At 37.9% G+C, this 20,083-nt stretch overlaps 1 protein-coding gene across 3 annotated transcripts in view; it reads right to left on the bottom strand.

Annotated features, from left to right (window-relative positions):
* PKHD1 (PKHD1 ciliary IPT domain containing fibrocystin/polyductin) overlaps window positions 1–20,083 on the bottom strand; it is a 471,024-nt gene that overhangs the window by 235,994 nt on the left and 214,947 nt on the right. For all 3 annotated transcript variants that reach the window (XR_006604139.1, XM_045071248.1, XM_045071247.1), the window contains exons 47-49: window positions 19,108–19,242; window positions 12,379–12,514; window positions 10,087–10,333 (exon numbers count right to left, since the gene is read on the bottom strand). Coding sequence is in view for 2 of the 3 variants with exons in the window: in XM_045071248.1 (XP_044927183.1) it covers window positions 10,087–10,333; window positions 12,379–12,514; window positions 19,108–19,242 (518 nt within the window). In the remaining variant the exon portion in view is untranslated. The remainder of the gene's footprint in view (window positions 1–10,086; window positions 10,334–12,378; window positions 12,515–19,107; window positions 19,243–20,083) is intronic.

The following is a 20,083-nucleotide window of genomic DNA, read 5'->3' on the forward strand; positions in this document are numbered from 1 at the left end:
CCAGCACAATTTGGCCCAACTGATAAATTTTAAAATTAGCCTTCCAAGAAATAAGTGCAAAACAAACATGTTAAAAAAAGATAAAGTTGGAACCAAGAAATACCAAAGAGGTCAATGGGTTGGCTAGCATTAGGTATCTCAATCAGTACGTGAAGTGGGACTCCTCAAAGTTCAGGGAATGAGTATTTCAGATCCTGAAAGTATATCCTATCAGTTTTCACAGAAATATATGGGCCCAGGAAAATGAATCACAAGAACTAAATCCAGGAGAGACTCATAGATAAATCAAAATTCCCATTTAAAAATTCACAGTAAGATACAGAGCTGCCTTTTGCATAGCAGGTAATTGTAACTATTTGTTGAATGAATGAGTGTCAAAATGGATGAATACACTCCAAACTCATACTTGGAGATGTTTTTCCCCAACAGGGAGTCTACGTGGAAAACCCACATGAGGGTCAGGAGATTTCTTATAAACTTATCAATTGAAGAAGATAACCAATTTGATCATAAGTTATCAGAGCCTGATACACTCAACCACCATATCAATAGGATATTTGTCATGAAGACTTCAACATTTATAATATAAAGGTCAGAAAACCTCTCCTGGACACATATAAGCAATCTACACTACTAATGAGCCCTGGTTTAAAAAATGCTAAGGAAAAATTAAAATGTAAAAAATGCTAAGCTTTCCTTATGAACTGTTATTTTTTTAATCCCTATGAAGTATTCTCAATTAAATCACTTTCACATTTTTTTAAATATAGACCAAAAGATGTATTCAAATCCATCTGTCTACATTTTTTCCTCCAACCTATATTTTGTCACTTACATTGCCTTAGCAATCTGTTTGTCACTCTTTCAAGCTATCATACATGCCATCTTGAAAACTATGAAAATATTACCTCAGTATGTCACAATACAATCAACTGGATAGATAGTCACAGAAATGCTCCTTAATTTCATCAGTGTGGCCCCAAGAATCCTCCAGGTCATTTTGACTAGACTTCATTGTTTCTCAAATTTCTATCAGCTTATAAATCAATTTTTAGGGTACAAATTCTCCTGGGTTCAGTTTCTATGTATTGTTGACTTCAATTATTGAAGGAGCCATTTTTTCAGACCATATGCCTCAGTTCCTAAAAGCTCTTATAAACATGACCCCCTCTTCGTATATTGTAAAACCACCTAATGCTAACTTCATTCAGTTCTATTAGTCTCCGAGATGATGATTATCTTCCTTTTGAAGCCCTTCATCTTCCAAGCAGAATCCAGCGATCTGATGTTAACCCCCGATCAACCAGAGACCCACCATAGCACATTATGATCCTAACTTATCCTTTCTTCTTCCTTCTGCATGCATTGCCCTGACCCTATGAAGCCATCCTATCCATGTCAACTAAGGTTTATGTGGGATGCAGTTTTACAGGTCTTCATGTGCAGCACCAGCTTTGTGTAATTCAATCCCAGTAGAGAAGGAGGTTATCAAAGAGGCCTTCATTACAGCTGGTAGTGGAAAAGGTGCATTCTGGAAAGAAAATTAAAATGTAAAAGACCCATGTCCCCGTAGGCAAGATGCCTTGTGCTGACCATCACCGGGGGCCAAAAATCCAAAGTCAAATCAACTCTTCTCCTTCTAGGCCAACTGCCAGCAGTGACAATGGTGGGCTCTTCTGAAAAGTACCAAAAGAACATCAAGTCTCGAAGAACACCATGAAGAGAATTTACCAACCATAATGACTACAATTTTCGCTTGCCCTAAATAGCCACCAATTTCCCTGTGCCCTAAATAGCCACCAATCTCCCTCTCTTTACTGTTAATGAAGCAAAGGAGCACAAAAGTATTTCTAATTTGGAGGAGCCAAGGGAGTCTGCATGGGCCATTAGCAGCAGAGAGCTTCATTACTAGGGGAAGAAGTCTCTCCCTGAACTTCTCATGGCTTTATGTGCAAGAAATCAGGAGGCAACCAGTCCATTTTAAATGTTAACCCTTCCCTCTGCATCAGCAAGAGCTCTGTAGATAATCAAAAAGACAGAAAGACACAAGCCTTTCCTTTTCTTTCCCTGTTCAAGGGGGTGCCTTAATTTATTTATTTATTTTTTTTTTAAATAACTGAGCTTGTTTTTAGTTAAGGGAGGTTTTCCTTCAGAAAGACAACATTATCACTTGATAAAACTTCTTAGCCTAAGTATCAATTTAAGATACCAGTTGCATAAATAGTTATGTAATTTAGTGCCCATATACTGTGTGGAACTTTTGAATACATACTGCCCACAAAGGATTTGTTAGGCAATCAACAATACCAATGAGAACAAATATTAACTCCCTGGTTTGTGTTTACCATTAGCTTACTTTTCCTGAGGGTCCATATCTCTGTGCATTAAGACAAACATTGCATTGAGCTCTAAATGCTCTCAATTCAGAACAATTGTGAAATAAACCCTTTATAATTACACATCTCCTAAGCCAAACACATCCTAATAACTAGCTTTAAATGCTGTTACATTTCCAGAATATTAGTGCTTACTGCCGTCACTCTCCTCTTTTACTGCACAAAGAGGACGGAATCAGAATTTCAAGCACAGCCAACAAATTTTTGTGGCACAGCCTCACTCAAACAACCTTTAAAATACCATGTGCTCATAACAAGTCCTTGTTAGAAAACCATAATCTTCCCTCTGACCTGCCACCGGCCGGTACTATTTTCTATGTATCAATAATTTTTATGTCTCCTTATTGCTTAAGGAACTCTTATAAATACTTCTCCTTCTGAGTAAGACACCTAAAAAGAGGAAGAAATCCACGACACTCAGTCTTTCCCCCAAATTTCTAACAATCCTTAAATTCACGTACAAAACAGAACTGGTAAGCAGAGAGGAAGACATATGATTTAATAATCCTTGTGTTTCTGACAGGCACACCCACACATCATTCCCCCCCATGACTTAGCAGGTATCTCTCTCTGTGTTTATCTTTGTTCAGAGTTGGGTAAAGCAATAATAATTTATTGTAGAGAAGTGCCAGAGTCAACCTAGCACCTCCTCAAAGATGGGGGTCTATAATTTTGGCAGTACACTTGGGACAATACTTCTGGATTATTATATCTGAATCCATGAAGAGAAGCAATTGATGTCTAATGTCCGACCTAAGATAATCCTTTATACATGACTGTATCTCTTCCTCTTGATCTGTTGAATCCAGCTGAATGACTACTTCAGAACATGAGAATCTCACCATTGGAGTTGTGACCTCAGAAGGCAAACAACTACATCTCAGGGATACTGAAAAACAATTCTATGCATCAGTCAGGGAGTTAGATTAAGAAACACATCTTCCGGGGTGCCTGTGTGGCTCAGTGGGTTAAGCCTCTGCCTTCAGCTCAGGTCATGATCTCAGGGTCCTGAGTTCAAGCCCCACATCGGGCTCTCTGCTTAGCGGGAGCCTGCTTCCCCCTCCCCCTCTGCCTACTTGTGATCTCTCTCTGTCAAATAAATAAATTAAATCTTAAAAAAGAAAGAAACAAACAAACAAACAAACAAACTCATCTTCCCTTCTACACACACACTCACACACCCCCTCTGGTGTTATGACTGAGATGAATGACACCTACTCACTAGCTCTTCACAATGTGTTTGGTGACAGCATGATGGGAGCCATGAATAGGTCATATAAGAATATAATCACACAGAATTGGGCAAATACTACAAATCCTAGAGAGGTAGTTGTTAAACATGTACCAGCTCGCTACTGCGGCCCTTTATTATTCATGAAATTTAATAACCATGTAATATTGTTGATACTCCTCAATCTGGGGTCCATTTAGATCTTTTTCTACTTTCCTTCTGTAACTCTGATGACAAGATGGATAATACTCTTGGAATTTTTGTGTCTCACTTTTTTTTTTTAAGGACTGAAAAGATACCATTAGTGATGCTATGCCTTTATCCCTAGGAAAGAGAGTTAGGCAATTATTAAAGGAAAAGCTAGGCCAAAATTTCCATTTGAACTCTTCTTTACTTTTGCTTTCACAGAGGCAGGGGGTGCCTCATACTTTGAACACTGACACATTAAGAGCAGTTACATAGGTAAAAACTGAACGCAAGCACTACAGGAGAGGATATTAAGCAAGATCTAAGAATCAAGGTGATCAACAAGAACATTAACCTTTTCTTTTCCAGAAGTAGGAAGAAAGAAATAGAAGGTATTAGAGCACAAGGAATCAAAGACTGTCCTGAATGACTCTATATTCTATGATTAGCTTCATGGGGGGTGGGGGGTGGGTGCTGGATCGGTATAATGTCATGTGACCATGGGGAAGTATTCCTTATTTTTCAAGAATTAGATTAAGCAGCTTTTGAACTTACTTAACTCCCTTGGCAGGCATTTGTTCCTCAGAAACATAAAATCTAGAGTACTCTATTCAATTAGTAGTATGTTCATATGTTGTTTTATAAATCACAGCTGTAAAATTGAGACTTTTTAAAGACAACATTTATTAAGTACTCACTATATGCCAGACAATGACCTTGTGAGATAAATACCATTATGTCCATTTTATTGATGTGAGAACTGAAGCAAAAATAAATAAATAAATAAGATGACGCAACTTGTCCAGAAAAACACCCCTTAGGGAGAGGGGGTTATAACCGGTACCCACAAATAATTCTTACTTATTTCTTTATTCTTTAGTCTTTGAAAAATAATTTCAAATATATGCATGTGTCCTGACTATTTTATGTACATCCTAGAAACTTGGAGGGACTGGGTGGCCAACCTACAACATCTTATAAACTTTTCATTTCTCCCATGCTCAATATAGCCAACAATCAAAGAGAGACCAGGGTTTGATTTACTGATACTTGAATAAGTCTAAGACAACTGAAATACCTACAGAGTGTTCTAAACTACTACTGCTACTACTAATAATGACAATAATAATAATAATTCCCAGACGGTAATGGTGAGGGTTGAGTTCTTATTCTCTCCCATCACAACTGGTCCATTTGAAACCACCAGGGAAGGAAAGCAACTGTGAATGCTGACAAACTGCTAATTCAGTAGGGGTGGGATGGGGCAGAGTGAAGGAGTCAGCTATTGGAATACACCATCTGGTCAACTGGGAGCCTCAGGAAGCAAAAGCCCAGAGGATACTATAAAAGAAACTTCTTGTATCACATGTCCCTAGGAATTTTAGAAATAAAGCCAGGATACTATCTCAATCTTGGGTCTTCTAAACAAACGTGGAGTGCCATGAACTCCACACAAATACGTCCTAACAGAGAAATGGACAGAAAGAACATGAGAGGAAAATCTGGGGGAGTCCACAATTTTTTAAATTATATTCATTTATTAAATACTAATTTTATTGAGTTGCTATGTGTTCAATATTGGGTACTGTAAATCAAACAAACAAATGAATACACCCCATCCAGGCTCTGCTTACCACCTACAAGAGATGGACAATTTATAGAGCTATACTGGAGCTTTGAGTATTGGGTAGAGCAAATATGTAGAGAGCTGGCACACAGCAGGGCTTCCAGAACCTATGTAGGAAACTCAGGGAAGCTTACATGAGAAAATGATCTTCATGCAGAGCTCATGGAAACTGAACCTTATGAATGGAAAGACACAGAGAAGTTGAACATGGCTGAGAAATGGGATGCAGGGAAGGGAGGGGAGAGCACTGAGCAATGAGGTTGCAACTATAGACAGGGAGCAGGTCATGGAGGGCCTGTGAGACATGAAGAATATGAGACTCTCTTTGGAAGGCACTGGAAACTCTTAAAAAGTTCCAAGCAAGGGAAGGAGTTCATGGCAAGACAAGATCTACATTCACAAAGATCAAGGATGTAGTTACAGCAAGGCAGCCAGCTAAGAGGCTATTGTGGTCCCACAGGTGAGAGGACTAGAAAGGGGAAGATGGGAAGGAGAGAAGTAGAAAGATGCAAAGATTTTTTTTTTTAATTTTATGAGAGAAAATAGACAGGACTTGGTCAGTGATATATGTGGAAAATAAGGTAAAAGATCAGTCAAGGGTGACTCTATGGTTGTGGTTTTGATAACTGAAGCATTCACCTGAACATTCGGGAATTCTCAATACCCAGAGAGCAAAGCCTATGGATAAAGAACTTAAACGCAGATTTGACAAATCAAGATTGAGGTGGCAAGTATACACGCTAGTGGAAAACATTGCTGCTCAGTAGAAATATAATGCAAGTCACAAAGGCAAGCCACAGGTGTTAGCTTAAATTTTATGGTAGCCACATTAAAAAAGTAAAATAAAATAGGTGAAATTAATCATAGTAATATATTTTACCCAATATATCCAAAATATTACTCCTTCAACATAATCAAAATAAATGAGTTATTGAGATACCTCATTCTTTTTCCTACCGCATCTGAGAAATATGGAGTATAATTGATACTTTAGCACATCTCAGTTGGGACTAGCCACATTTTAAGTGCTTGGTAGCTACATGTGACTAGTGACTACAATATTGGACAGTGCAGATCCTAAGGGCAATTGGATAAATGGGTCTGGAATTTAGGAGCACGGTATAAACTAGAAGAAACAAATCTGGAAGCATCACTGTATGTTAACTGAAGTGGTGGAATAACCCTGATCATCTGGGAAGAGTATGACTTGAGAAGAAAGGAAAGTGCTTCACAGAACCCTAAGGAATGCTAGTATTTAATTTATTTTTTTCAGGCAATCTCTGCACCCAATGTAAGGCTTGAACTCACAACCCCGAGATCAAGAGTCACACATTCTACCAACTGAGCCAGCCAGGTGCCCCAACATTAGCATTCGAGAGACCGGGAGAAGAACCTATAAAGGAGATGCAGAAGGAGACACAAAAAACTCTTGGTAATATTATCTTTGTTTCATGTAATTATTCCTATACAGAAGAAGATATCTATCTAAATTTGGGGGAAATCCGTAAATCAATGAATTATGTGAAGCATGTTGTCATTATGGGATCTCTGGAGAAATACGGTCATGGACATATTTTTCTGAAATAAGGTCCTGACTTATACAATAGGGCTACCGCCGCCCGCTCCCTTCCCCCCCTCGTCTTATCGGGAAGGATAGAGTTGGTAGAATGACACTTGTAGTAACAGGAGCTGGGACAAGAACACTGTGAGGAATACCTGTGGCTCCTACAGGAAGAAAATGTTTTTACCATGGCTGAGTGAGAGAGAAAGATAAACAGCACTCATACGGATTAAGCACATTGCCATTTTAAAACAAAACATGAACTAGACTCTGTCTTGCAGAAGACGGGAATTTTTCTTCACCTAAATATTAAATATTATTACCCAACTTCGAATACTCCAACTATTACAGTTGGAGTCAGAAGGATGCTATAAACAGGCAATGCCACAAATATGGCAAATAAGACCTAAATAAGGTACTGAGGGACAGATACAGAAGGTCTCCAGTGTCAAACAAAGAACTCACAGTGAAATTGGACTATAGCGGGGGCTCTCTCAGAAAGAAATCTCACTCCAACCACTTGGTTGTTAGCAAAGGGGGGGAACGGATGCCTTGTTTATGCAGCTCTGTGAGGCCTCACACCCTGCCCTTGAGGGGCCTCATGCTGGGGGAGGGAGGTAAGAGCTGAAAGTGAAGACAGCAGGGTGCTTGCGCCATATCCGATCTCCATCAACACACAACCCCAAAAGACCATGACTGTGGGAGCTTTGTAAATCAACTCTTAGGGTGCTTGCTCCAGGGCAAATAGCACAACAAATTAATCCTTTCTCCATGAAATGCAGCAAAGTTTGTATCTATGCTGAATTCAAATTGCTCATTAGCTCTGACATGTTTCTAATGAGGTTAAAATGCTCTGGGACAGAGATCAAGTCACTGAGCACAAAGAGCTAGAGATAGAATCATAGAAAAATAAAGTTGAAAGGACCTTAGAGCAGTGCTTCTAAAACTTGTATATCAGTCACCTAGAGATTCTGATTCAGGAAGTCTGGGATGGAATCTGAGATGCCCCACATCGAAGGAGCTCCCCCATAATGCTCATACACTCTGACTAGCAAGGCCCAAGGGATCATGTCACCCAAGGATCTGTCACCTTTTCCTAGAGGTAAAGATGCTAGGGCCAAGAGACTTATCATCGGGAGTGTGCGGCAACTTCTCTGAGGATTATTTTGGGATAGCTGAGCATTTGTCCATAGACCTGTAGGTCCACCTGAAGTTTTTAAAAATAGAAGTGTAGGGAGTAGGGTGGCCAGCCATCCTGGTTTCCTCAAGGCTGGCATATGAGATTTTCTATCTTAAAGCCAGGAAAATGCCAACCAAACCAAGACAAGTCTTTTATCCTAATAGAACCCCTTTGAATCTCCTCACAATATTATATAAGGACTATTATTATTTTTACCTTGTCAGTCCCTGAGTGCTGGGATCATGACCTACTGCTAAGGTAAGCACATAAGTATCCAGTTCTGAAGTTCTCTAAGAACAGATGCTTTGACAAGGTTACATCTGCAGAGCCTTTTACCATCACATCACTAATTACCTTTCATTTTTAATTTTAATTTATTTTTATTTAAGTAGAGCTGGTACACAATGTTACATTAGCTTCAAATGTATAACATAGTGATTCGACAACTCTATACGTTATTTTCACCTTGGGTGCAGCTGTCATCTGCCATCATACAATGCTATCAGAATACCACTGACAATGTTCCCTGTACTATACTTTTTATTCCCATGATTTACTCATTCTATACCTGGAAGCCTACCTCCTAGTTCCCTGCTAAGTCACTTTCTAAGAGACAGACTGCAGCTTTCAAAGTAGGGCATAAAAAGGAGTATCAAGAACACAGAGGAGTAAATATACAAGCATATCATGTTCTTTTAATGACACAGATCTATTTTAATTTTCCCCCATTTGAAAACAAAAAGTATCTAAGAAATAAAGCACTAACTTCTATAAGTCTCAGAGATTCACTAACAATATCTTTGGTAAAATCACTAAAATAACAGTAATACTCAGGATGAATCCCTGATATTGAAAACAAAAAGGATACTGTACACAGTGGAAAATGATTAGAAATGAAAATCTCTCTCCACATTGTTATTTTGCTTACTAGAATTAGGCCCCTTAACATCTGGAAGAAGAATAAATAGTTGAGAAAGCAAAAGTGGAAAGTTTTCAGACTAGTCAATGCCAGAGTGTATTGCTATGGCTTCTAAAAGAGAATGTCAGGATACTGATTCTATACGCAATCAAAATGCAGACGTCGCACAGTCCAATCCCATTGATTTTCCATGGCGTTTACCTGGTTAAATAAGATGCCATCATAGTCTGGCTGAATCACTTGACTTAATATTCATGCAGTTAGGACACTTGAAACAATGGAAGGAAAGAAGTGTGGCTAAAGATATGCAATGCATTTGAAATAGGTAAAAGATAGAACCCTAGACACTCAGCAATCATTACCTGGAAATTAAAGAGGGCAGAAGCAATCCTATTATGCATTATAAACAGCCTAGCTCCTAACTTAATGGTGGTTTGACTAGCATAACCAAGGAGTCCTTGCTCCAGTATTAATAGGAAATGTATTGTACGGATCCAATAGTTCATGAAATTAACAAGGAAAATGAACTGGAGTGGAGCAACTTTGCAAGTAATAGGAAGGCATCAGCAATTGCTTCCCCAGAGCATATTGAACACTTAAAAAGAGCTTGGGAAGAGTACATGTATATAAATGAGAATGGACATTATTGGAATTTTTTTAATAATACTTCTAATTTAAATACTTCCCAAATTCCCTATTGGTTGCAGGTCTTTCCAAGATGCAGCCATTCGCCCAAAATGTCAAAAAGAGGTCAAGGGCTATGGGATCTTGCCCATTGATACTGAAAGTTAGCTGCCATTTGAATCAGCCTAAAATGACCATTAAAATTATGATTTGACAGCTGTCAAAAATATTCCCGAATCATTTTTATGGAACTAAATACTTCTAATAAAATCTTAAAAAGTTGCCCTTCTATAAAGCCCAACAGCTTGAACAAAACATGCATGCTCATTGGCAAGCTGAAAAGTATGGTGAAGTCAACTTACAAACCAATAGACATTCGATGAAAGAGAACATCTTCCCCACAGACGCTGCCATGAACTATCTGACTGAAGCTTTCATTGACCAAACAAGAAGCTGGAAGGGTTTCCATAGAAGCAAGAATATGACTTCTGTTTTTCCCAGACAGAGACCCATCCAAGTCTTCCAAAATTGCTGCATGAGTAAATGGAAATGCTACTAAGTTTGGAGAGTTTATAAATTTCAGTTGGTTGGTCTTCACAGTAAATCCACCTATAAATTGGAAAACGGAAAGACCGTTACACATGGCACAAAACACTATTATAACAAATGACAGCTGAATTCATTGGAATGTTTTTAGTACTTTATACTGCATGTGTACACAGTTACGATGCCCTTGGTTATTTATTCAAGGAAAAAAATCACGAGTGTTTGCTGTGTGCCGGGCTCTGTGGTATGTGCTAGGGACATGGAGGGAAACAAGGGCAGGACTGGCCTTGCCTTCATGCAGCCTTATTCTAGGGCAGTGAATCTCAGCCAGGGTAGGTTTGCCCTCTAGAAGACATTTGGCAATGTTTGGGACCATGGTTGGCAGTCACCGTCAAAAGCAACATTCAATCAACCGTGTGGGGAAAGAGCAAGTACTTTTAAGTACTTGCGGTAGGACTACACTGTTCGCAGTCTTTCACCCTGCCTACCTGCGATTCATCAATGCGGCTGCTGGTCCAGCTGCCCAGACCTTCTAATTCCCAGAACCCCATCATTAAAATGTAACAACTGAGTATACATAGGACCTCAGTACATATGCTACTATATTTCTGTGTCATGTATATTGTAAAATATACCCAAGAGGAAAATAAAAAGGGTAAGATACAAATAATTAGTGGCCTTGATGTTTTCATTCCAGATCCCAGCAGAATCCATGCAGTGAGTTAAGCCATGCATTCCAGACTCCAGGATTCCATCCTTTGCAATTTCTATAGTTCATCAACTACCACAACCACCCACCACTCTACCATTCAGTCCTACTGGAATTTCAATTTTTGCGTATGTTGTTTCTAATTCCTAGAAACTTTCCTCTGCCTACGCCCCTTTGCAAATTTCTATTCGTCTTTCAAAGCCCTGCTCAAGGGACATCTCTACAAACTCTTGCCTGACCCCTTTCTTGTTGCCTTCACTGACCTTGTTTAGTCCTCTAGGATTATACTCATCACATTTACTACAGTGACTGACTTAACATTTATTTTTGTGCCTAGATCGAGAGCTCCTGCAAGGGAAGAATGATGTGTTTCTTCATCTTTGTATGCCCCAGTTCCTCAGACAGACCTGGGAATGAACCGTTTTTAAGCAAATGAAAGAGATAACTTAGCCCAGATCATTCAGTGAGAAGAGATTCAAGGTCATGAGGAATAGTATGCTTTTCTTCAGTGTCTTATGAATGATATGAAATAGGGAAGCTATTAAAGAACTGAGGGATTGTAATTTGAAGGGAATGCCATAAGGCATTTTTTATTCCTATGATTATTTCTATAATCTTAAACTCAAATGCCACCCAAATAAAAACAATGTTTGACTCTGCCTATACAGAAAAAAGAAAAAAAAAAAGTAAAGTGGAGACTTGCTGATTATTCATTTAATTAAAAAAACAAACAATTATCTAAATTGGTGATTCAAACCACAAGAGCATATTTACTTGAATTACTTGGTTTGGCTGTTTACAATGATCAAATCAACTAGATTGCTCTCTACTTCTTTTCACCTTGGCCCATGAGTCCTCCAAGGTATTTCTCACCACCTCAGAGATGTGGTTAACAAGTGAACGAGAATTCCTATGGTTCTCTTTGTGTCTACAACAAGCCTAAGGCTGTTGAAAACATAAAGTACTGAATTCTGGCTCTTTGAGGAAAGATTGCATGTGTGTTCGTTTATACCCGTATGTCTATCCACCCAACTCCATTTATTCAATCAATAAACTGCCCAGTAGGCACCAAGCTGCTGGGTACTAATGATAAACCTCTGAACAGGAGAGACCCAGTCCCTGCCTTTATGAAGCTCAGAGTCCAACAGAGACATGGAACCGTAAAGATGGAGGATGGCAGATGCCATCATAGGGAAAGAATGGGGGAGGAGGGGTGGCTACAAGAGTCACACTGGGGGCACCTGGCCTCCTCTGGGATTTCTTTCAGGAGATCAGAGCAGCAGTTTCTACTGATGCAATCTTATAGTGAAAGAAATCATAAAGGTTTTATCACTATTTATTGCATTTACTTGAATGTTGGCCTTCTTTAGTGCCTGTCTTACCTCTTCAAACAACTTACCCTGTCCCCGGGAACAGCCCGCACAGGTCCTGATGGCCACGCAGTCAGTGAGATCAAAATTAACAAAGGTTGTGTTAGATATTATCAGTTCCCATCTTTTGGGAGTTTTGATCCCAGCTGACATACACAGGCTTCCCTGTGATTTAGAAAGAGAAAAAAAGAAGAAGAAGAGAACTGGTCACGTGAAATACAATTTGTAATGCACAAAAACAAGAGAGTAAGACAAGTTACAAAGTGGGGAGAAATATTTATGAATCACAAAAATGACAAAGGATCACAAAAGGATGCACTACACACACATTAGAATGATTAAATAAAAAATAGTGATGACAATTGTCTTTCTCTGATATGAGGAATTTGAGAGGCAGAGTGGGGGGTTTGGGGAGTAGAGAGGGAAAAAATGAAACAAGATGGGATTGGGAGTGAAACAAATCATAAAAGACTCTTAATCTCACAAAACAAACTGAGGGGTACTGGGGGGAGGGGGTATGGAGAGGGTGGTTGGGTTATGGACATTAGGGAGGGTATGTGCTATGGTGAGTTCTACGAAGTGTATAAGCCTGATGATTCACCGACCTGTACCCCTGGGGAAAACAATACATTATATATTAATAAAAATAATTAATAAAAAAAGATTTAAAATTAAATTAAATTTTTAAAAATAGCGATGATAACAAGTGCTGATCATTTCCATAGTGGCCACTGTCACTATGGAATATAGGTTGGCACTTTCTTATCAAGTTAAACAAACTCTTAACATATGACCTAGCAATTCAACTCCTAGGTAAATAAAAATTTATGTTCATACAAAAACCTTGCACAAATGATTATGACAGTTCCATTTGTAATCACCCAATCTGGAAACAACCCAAATGTCTTTAAACAAATGAATAGACTAAACACACTGTGGTACATCCATAGAATGGAATACAACCCAACAATAATAAGGAATAAAAGCCTGTTTCTTGCAACAAGTTAGGTAAATTCCAAAGGCATTTGATAGCAGAAGAAGTCAGTCTCAAAAAATTGCATGCTATCTGATTCCATTTAGATGATTATTCAGAAGAGAAAACTATAGTGACAGACAATGAATTAGAGATACCCTGGGGCAGGGCTAGGCTTGAGAGGAGGACATGGCTGCAAAGATAGAGTCTGAGACAGTTTTTTGGGATTAAAACAACTGTTTTGTTTTATCTTCGTTATGGTGGTAGTGGTGGTGTCTGCACTAATGGTTACACTATTCTACACACATGCTTAAATCACAGAACGGTATATCAGAAAAAATCAGTTTTACTATATGTTAAAATAAAAAATAAAAATTAGAAAATCTAAAAAGAAACAAAAACTGCTTTCATTATTCCCCTCAAAATCTCTTGAACAAACTCCATCCAATCAAGTTGTTAGTTTTTTACTCTTCTACTCTTAAAAATAATTATATGCCTGAGAACCACCAGAAACTTATCAGGGCCCACCACCATGAAAGATAGTGCTGAAAAGAAAGAAGAAAAGCAAACCAGTGGAGACAAAGCTAGTATAGAAATCAGAAGAACACTTAAAACACCAACATTTAAAACTTCAGGGAAGTAAATGTACTATACCCATGAAACAAGAAGCCCCCAAAGAGATTTTTCAGTAAAAGAAAAAAGAACAAAAATGAGAGAACAGAGATAATCAATTCAATAAGAAAAAATTGAAGAACTACCTCTGAAAATAGAATAAAAAGATGGGTGACAAATCAGAGAGAATATTAAAAAAAGCAGAAAAGAAATCAAGGAGGCTCAATCTCAAAATAATAATACAGAAGGAAGGAAGGAAGGAAGGAAGGAAGGAAGGAAAGAAGGAAGAAAGGAAGGAAGGAATATGAGGAGAGAATTATCAAAGAAATGACTGAAGAAAACATCCCAGAAGGGGAAGATGGGTTTTCTAAACTGCCAAGCCCCATCCAGTACCATGGGTTTTCTAAATTGCCAAGCCCCATCCAGTGCCTGACACAGTCCTTAGAGCAAAAAGCTACATGAGGGATATCATTCTGAAACTGCAAAATACTAGGGACAGGATTCTGAAAACTTCCAAAGAAGAAAACCTAAAAGTTAAATAACAGACCTAGAATCAGAGTTTCTTAAAATATTCAACATCAGTGCTAGAAGCTAGGAGACAATGGAGTATTGTCTTCAAACTGTCAATGCAAGGGGTTGGGGGTAGGGCACCTGGGTGGTTCAATCAGTTAAGCTTCTGCCTTTACCTCAGGTCATGAACCCAAGGTCCTGGGATGGAGCCCCACTTAGGGTTTTCCTCTCAGCGGGGAGCCTGCTTCTCCCTTCCCCTCTGCCTGCCACTCCCCCTGCTCTTTCTGTCTCTATCAAATAAATAACTAAAATCTCTAAAAAACAACAACAACAACAACAACAAAACCAAATTGTCAAGGCAAAATGAACTCCAACCTGCTATTCCATAACTGACAACCTATAAATAAGGGGATCCCCATATTATCCCTCAAAATATTTACCTTTTGTAGACCCCTACTTGGTTAAGAAGATTACTATAGGCTATATTCTAATAAAATGAGGAATTAATCAGAAAGGAGGAAAATGTGGGAATTAGGAACAATAGCCCCAATACTAGGACAACATGAAGGAAAATTCTAGGATGTTGGTCAAGAGAAATTTCAGGGTACAGTTATGAAACCCTTCTCCAAAACTGCTGGTGCAAGTGTAAACACTTGGAATTGTTGTCTGGCATTATTCACTAAAGCTGAAAGGATATCCTCTGAGCCAGCAATTTTATAATTTGGCATAAATTCAAAAGAAGTACATGCACATGAACACAAGACATATAGAAGAGTGTTCATGACATCATTACTGGCAGTAGCCCAAAACTAAAAACAATCAAATGTCCATCAATACCAACATGCCTTTAAAAAACTGTGGTATATTGGGATGCCTGGGTGGCTCAATTGGTTAAGCATCTGCCTTCAGCTCAGGTCATGATCTCAGGGTCCTGGGATCGAGTCCCGCATCTGGCTTCCTGCTCAGGGCGGAGGCTGCTTCTCCCTCTCCACCCTCTCCTCCCCACTTATGCTCTCTCTCGCTATCTCTGCTTCTGTCTCTCTCTCTCAAATAAATAAAATCTTCAAAAACAACAACAAAAAAAACCTGTGTATAGTGATGAAGTGAAATACTACATAGTGATTGGGAAAACAAATTATTTCAACATATAAAAAATACAAAAACATACATGAATGTTACAGACATAATGTTGTGCCAAAGAAGCCAGGCACAAAAGAATTACTACTCTGTGATTCCATTTATATAAAGACTGAAAACAGAATTCAAATTAATCGAGGTCTATGGAAGTCTAAGTAATGGTTTCCCTTTTGGCTGGGGTCTAGAAGAGGGGTTGGGTGGGAGGAGGCATGAAGGGATTTCAAAGGAACAGGTAGTGTTCTATTTCTTGATCTGAGTGGTATGTTATGGTTTTTACTTTATAAAAATCTATTGAGCTCTTCACTTGTGATTGGTGCACTTTTCTCTATAAATGTTATACTTCCATGAAACATTTATTTTAAGAAGTGGAACAGATAACAAGAGAAAAGTAACATACAAGATGGGAAGGAAGAAAGAAGTTAAAGGAGTTTAAGGTCCTTGCATTCATTGCTCAGGTAAAGTTAAACAGTGCTGTTGTGACTTAAACCTCATTTAGACGAGAGGGAATCTTGAAAATTTTAAGTCTGATAACTAAAATAATCATAAGAAAATGAGTAATTTTCAAATAAGTAAATATAAAAAAGATACTCTTCAATGCAAGACAGATCAAGTTTGAAGAGTAGGAAAGAAAGAAAGAAAGAAAGAAAGAAAGAAAGAAAGAAAGAAAGAAAAGAGAGGAAAGAGAGAAAAGAAAACTGGTTGCCAACTTAGGAGCACAAAGTAAGACGGTAAAAATAAATGCAAATGTATGGGAGACATCAGCATGGGGATGGTAATTGAAACCACTAGAGAAAATGAGATTTCACCCAGGGAGAGCAAGTACATTGAGAAGAGAAAGGGCCCTACAACAGAATTTAGAGAAACAAAAGGTTGAAAGGTCTAAATTAAGGAAGGCAAATCCACAAGTGAAAATAGGAGCTAACCTCCCCACCCCCACTCCAAGAAATAGTAGGAAGAATGAAGCCATCCATCAGCATCTGTCTGAATAAGATATATGTTAAAGTATTGTCATCTGTTCAAATTAATGTCAATAACAATGAGAAGGCAACCATCTCACAGAGACTTCTCTAAGTAGGGTGACCATAATTAGCATCCAAATCAGGACACTTTTGAGAGTGAAAAGAGATGCTAATGAAATAGAATGTTAGGACAACAGGCATAAACAAAATAGCCAGACTGGGGTACACAGTGATAAGAGAAGGCATCTCTTTTTCTTGTGTATTAAAGCCATCCTCCCTCAATATAAAGTAATGTTGAGTGTGAGGGTACCACCATATACACAAATAGGCTTAAAGGAGAAAAAATCCTTTTAATAAAAAGTTCTCCTGGAAACTAGTGTTTGTTTTAGGATAGGACTCGCTGGTAATTGTGTGCTATTAGTTACATGTGGCTAGAAAGTCAGAGAATGGATAAACCACATTCTCTGAAAAATCTTAATTCCTAAAGGGATGGCAGGCATGAAAGAGAGAAGCTAAAATCAAAGTTCCACAACCACAGAAAGCCAGGCATCCTTTTTTTTTTTTTTTTAAACAACTGACATAGTTTCACATGGCAATAGAGTGGTTCCCAAATAAATCTGAGCAATCTTGCATTAAGTAAAGATTCGTAGATGTTTCTCTTTTTTGTTTTCAACAGTAGAACTTCACAGAGCCTTTAAAGTATGAATATGCCATGTGAATGTCAGGGAATGGAGGTATTGTCAACAGTATATACTAAATGTAATTAACCTAAGAAGCTTGCTTTTCTCAGACCCTCTCTTGGGACTAGACTTCCATGACAAACACTTTAGAAAATACTGGAGTAGGCAATGCTCATCGCCGAAGCTGTTTTCCATGTGCAATTGAAAGAGTGTTTGGCCAGGAGCGAGAGGATATGCTGGTGGTCCTAGCTCCACAACACTAGGCATAGATCTTGGGCTATCATTTGACTTCCTAAATCTTCCATCACTTTACCTGTAAATTCAGGAGTTCTAACTAGATCAACTCTCAGCTAATAGTTAGCTCTAAAGTTCCATGGTTTTATGATCTGGATGCTTAACCAGGATCTAGATCTCTGCTAGAACAAACCACTTAAAATCATCTATTCAAGGACTTTCATCCTACACTTTCTTAAGAGACTGAGAGGTTCTCTTTTGGCTGCATTGCATTTGTGATGAATCACACCCCAGGGGTGGGATTATGTTTTATTATCTCATGATAAGCACCCTTTTTCATAATTTATATTTTAATTTGTGTCACTCTCTAAATAGACATTATGATGTCTATTTAATATCCATTAAGATGTTGTGACATTAATTTACCAGGACAGTTAGTGACTCAGCTTGATGGAGATGTTTTTGGCATCTTCTCTAAAGTTATTCCTAAAGAATTTAAGGGCTTTTGATCTATCAGTATCAAAGAATCTAAATCTGGGTTCCATTCTTTCTTGAAAATTCTGCAATCTAAGAAAAGATTCATCTCTCACGGTGGTAATCCTTTTAGAGAAAAGGAAAAACTGGCAGGTATTTCCCTCCTGAAAAGGATGGTTCAAAAAAGACTTTTCTAAGTTTGAGAACCAAACATAGAAAAATGAAGCTTAGTATGAAAATTATTTTTTAAACTTAATATTTATATCTATACCTGTAAAAATAAGCTCCAAGGGAAGTACAAAGGGTGATGATTATTTAAATTTCAATTGGTCAAAACACTGAGGAACAGACTAAAGAGAAAACTCCTTCCTTGGTTTTCAAAAGTACTATAGGTCTCTGCCATCTCTGTTATGACAATGTGATATGAATATACATGTAACTCCTTCAAGAACAAGAACTTGGGAGATCCATTATAGGTCTGAAGGCTACTAAGACCAATGGCAGTCACAGACTTATCTTAAGGGAAGCCAGTAGTTCTAGTTCCACACCTGAGAAATTTTCTTTTCTTCATCTACATTCTGCTACTCAGGCCACACAGTGGCAGAGAAGCATCTATAGTCTGCACTTATCATGTAGAAACCCACACTTGGGCAAATATTAGGGAATCATCTAAGAAGCCCTAGTATACTATACAATGTAAATTTATGTTACCTCCTTCAGGGAGGAGCTCTAAATAGAATAAGAACCCCATAAAATGTTGATGTTGAAACTTAGCAAACCATAATACAAAGAGAAAATGTAGAGTTATGCTATTCCATAATCCTTGTGAGGTTAGAGTAAACTAACCCAAAATTATTTAGTTTGTTATTGAATTGGTATGAAAATAATGCTAAATAGCAACCAAGTTAGAATTCTTCAGGCTACTCATGACTTTTATGATTTATATGGACCCATAACATTGAAACCTTGTGTATATTTGAATTTTATCATGAACTTCACCATGGTTACAAAAAAAAAAAAACAAAAAACAACAAAAAACCCTCTTCCAAATTTGACCAACTAAATACAAGATTCACTGAAGAATGCTATTAAAATTACATATCCTGGATCACCAGGGAACCTAGCACATATGATTCTGTTTTGATGGACAGCCTAAAACAACTACACTAAGGCACTTACCTTGTGGGCAAAATGGCCAAGTAATAAGCTGTCAGTAATTGAAGTATTTGCATCACTTTCTAAGATGTCAATTCCAAAATCTCTGCATGAATAAACTTGGAAGTTTTTCAGGTGAAGATTACTACTTCTAAAAATCTATAAAACAACAGCATATGTTACGGCAAAGGTCTGAGGCTTGATTTTTCTTGCAGAATTCCTATAGCTTCTTTAATTATTGATTAAGTATAAATAAGCATGCTATTCCATGTTTAAGCAGCTTTTGTTCACCAATATCCATACAGACATCCCAAAGTTGCCATGAGGTCAGTGTTAACTATTCCCCTTTGGCAACATCCCCTCTGTACTTTTCATTTCTCCTCATAATAACTGTTACATTAAAAATGTCAATGTAAATTTTTCACATATCTAAAATAAGCTTGCAGTTGTCAAATCACACAAAATTAATGGAGAAAAACATAGCATCCAGGAACTCTAGTACTTAATCTTTTTCTCAGTAGAGTATACCTTAACTAATATTATCAGAAAATTGCAATATGAAATAAGTAATTCAGCATGACTACAGACACAAAATATGCTATGTACATCTATATTCATGACAATGTGGGTTAATGGGCCCAAACAGGGGTTGAGTATTAGCAAAATTAGCTTGTTAGAGTTGAATGAGTCCCTTTAGTTTGGGGGACAAAGCTCTTGGTTTTGAGCTAGCACTGATAGGAACTAACTACATGATCTTAGGCAAGACATTTCTTTTCCTAGACTTCAGTTCAACCAACATCAGGATGTAGGTCTGGACTAGCAATTAACCTAACACAGTCATTCCTTTATTTATTAAATAGGGTCATATTCACAATCGTATCTTCAAGTAGATGTTTCCTATTAATTAAGGCTTAGGTAGCCTTGACTGATTGATTGATCAATTGATTTTTGGTAGCATTGATTTATCATAGTATCATGCTTCTGCCCATCAATGAGTCTT

The sequence above is a fragment of the Mustela putorius genome, unplaced genomic scaffold (genome assembly GCF_011764305.1).
Source record: "Mustela putorius furo isolate JIRA1106 unplaced genomic scaffold, ASM1176430v1.1 tig00003983_pilon_pilon_pilon, whole genome shotgun sequence".
Taxonomy (NCBI): domain Eukaryota; kingdom Metazoa; phylum Chordata; class Mammalia; order Carnivora; family Mustelidae; genus Mustela; species Mustela putorius.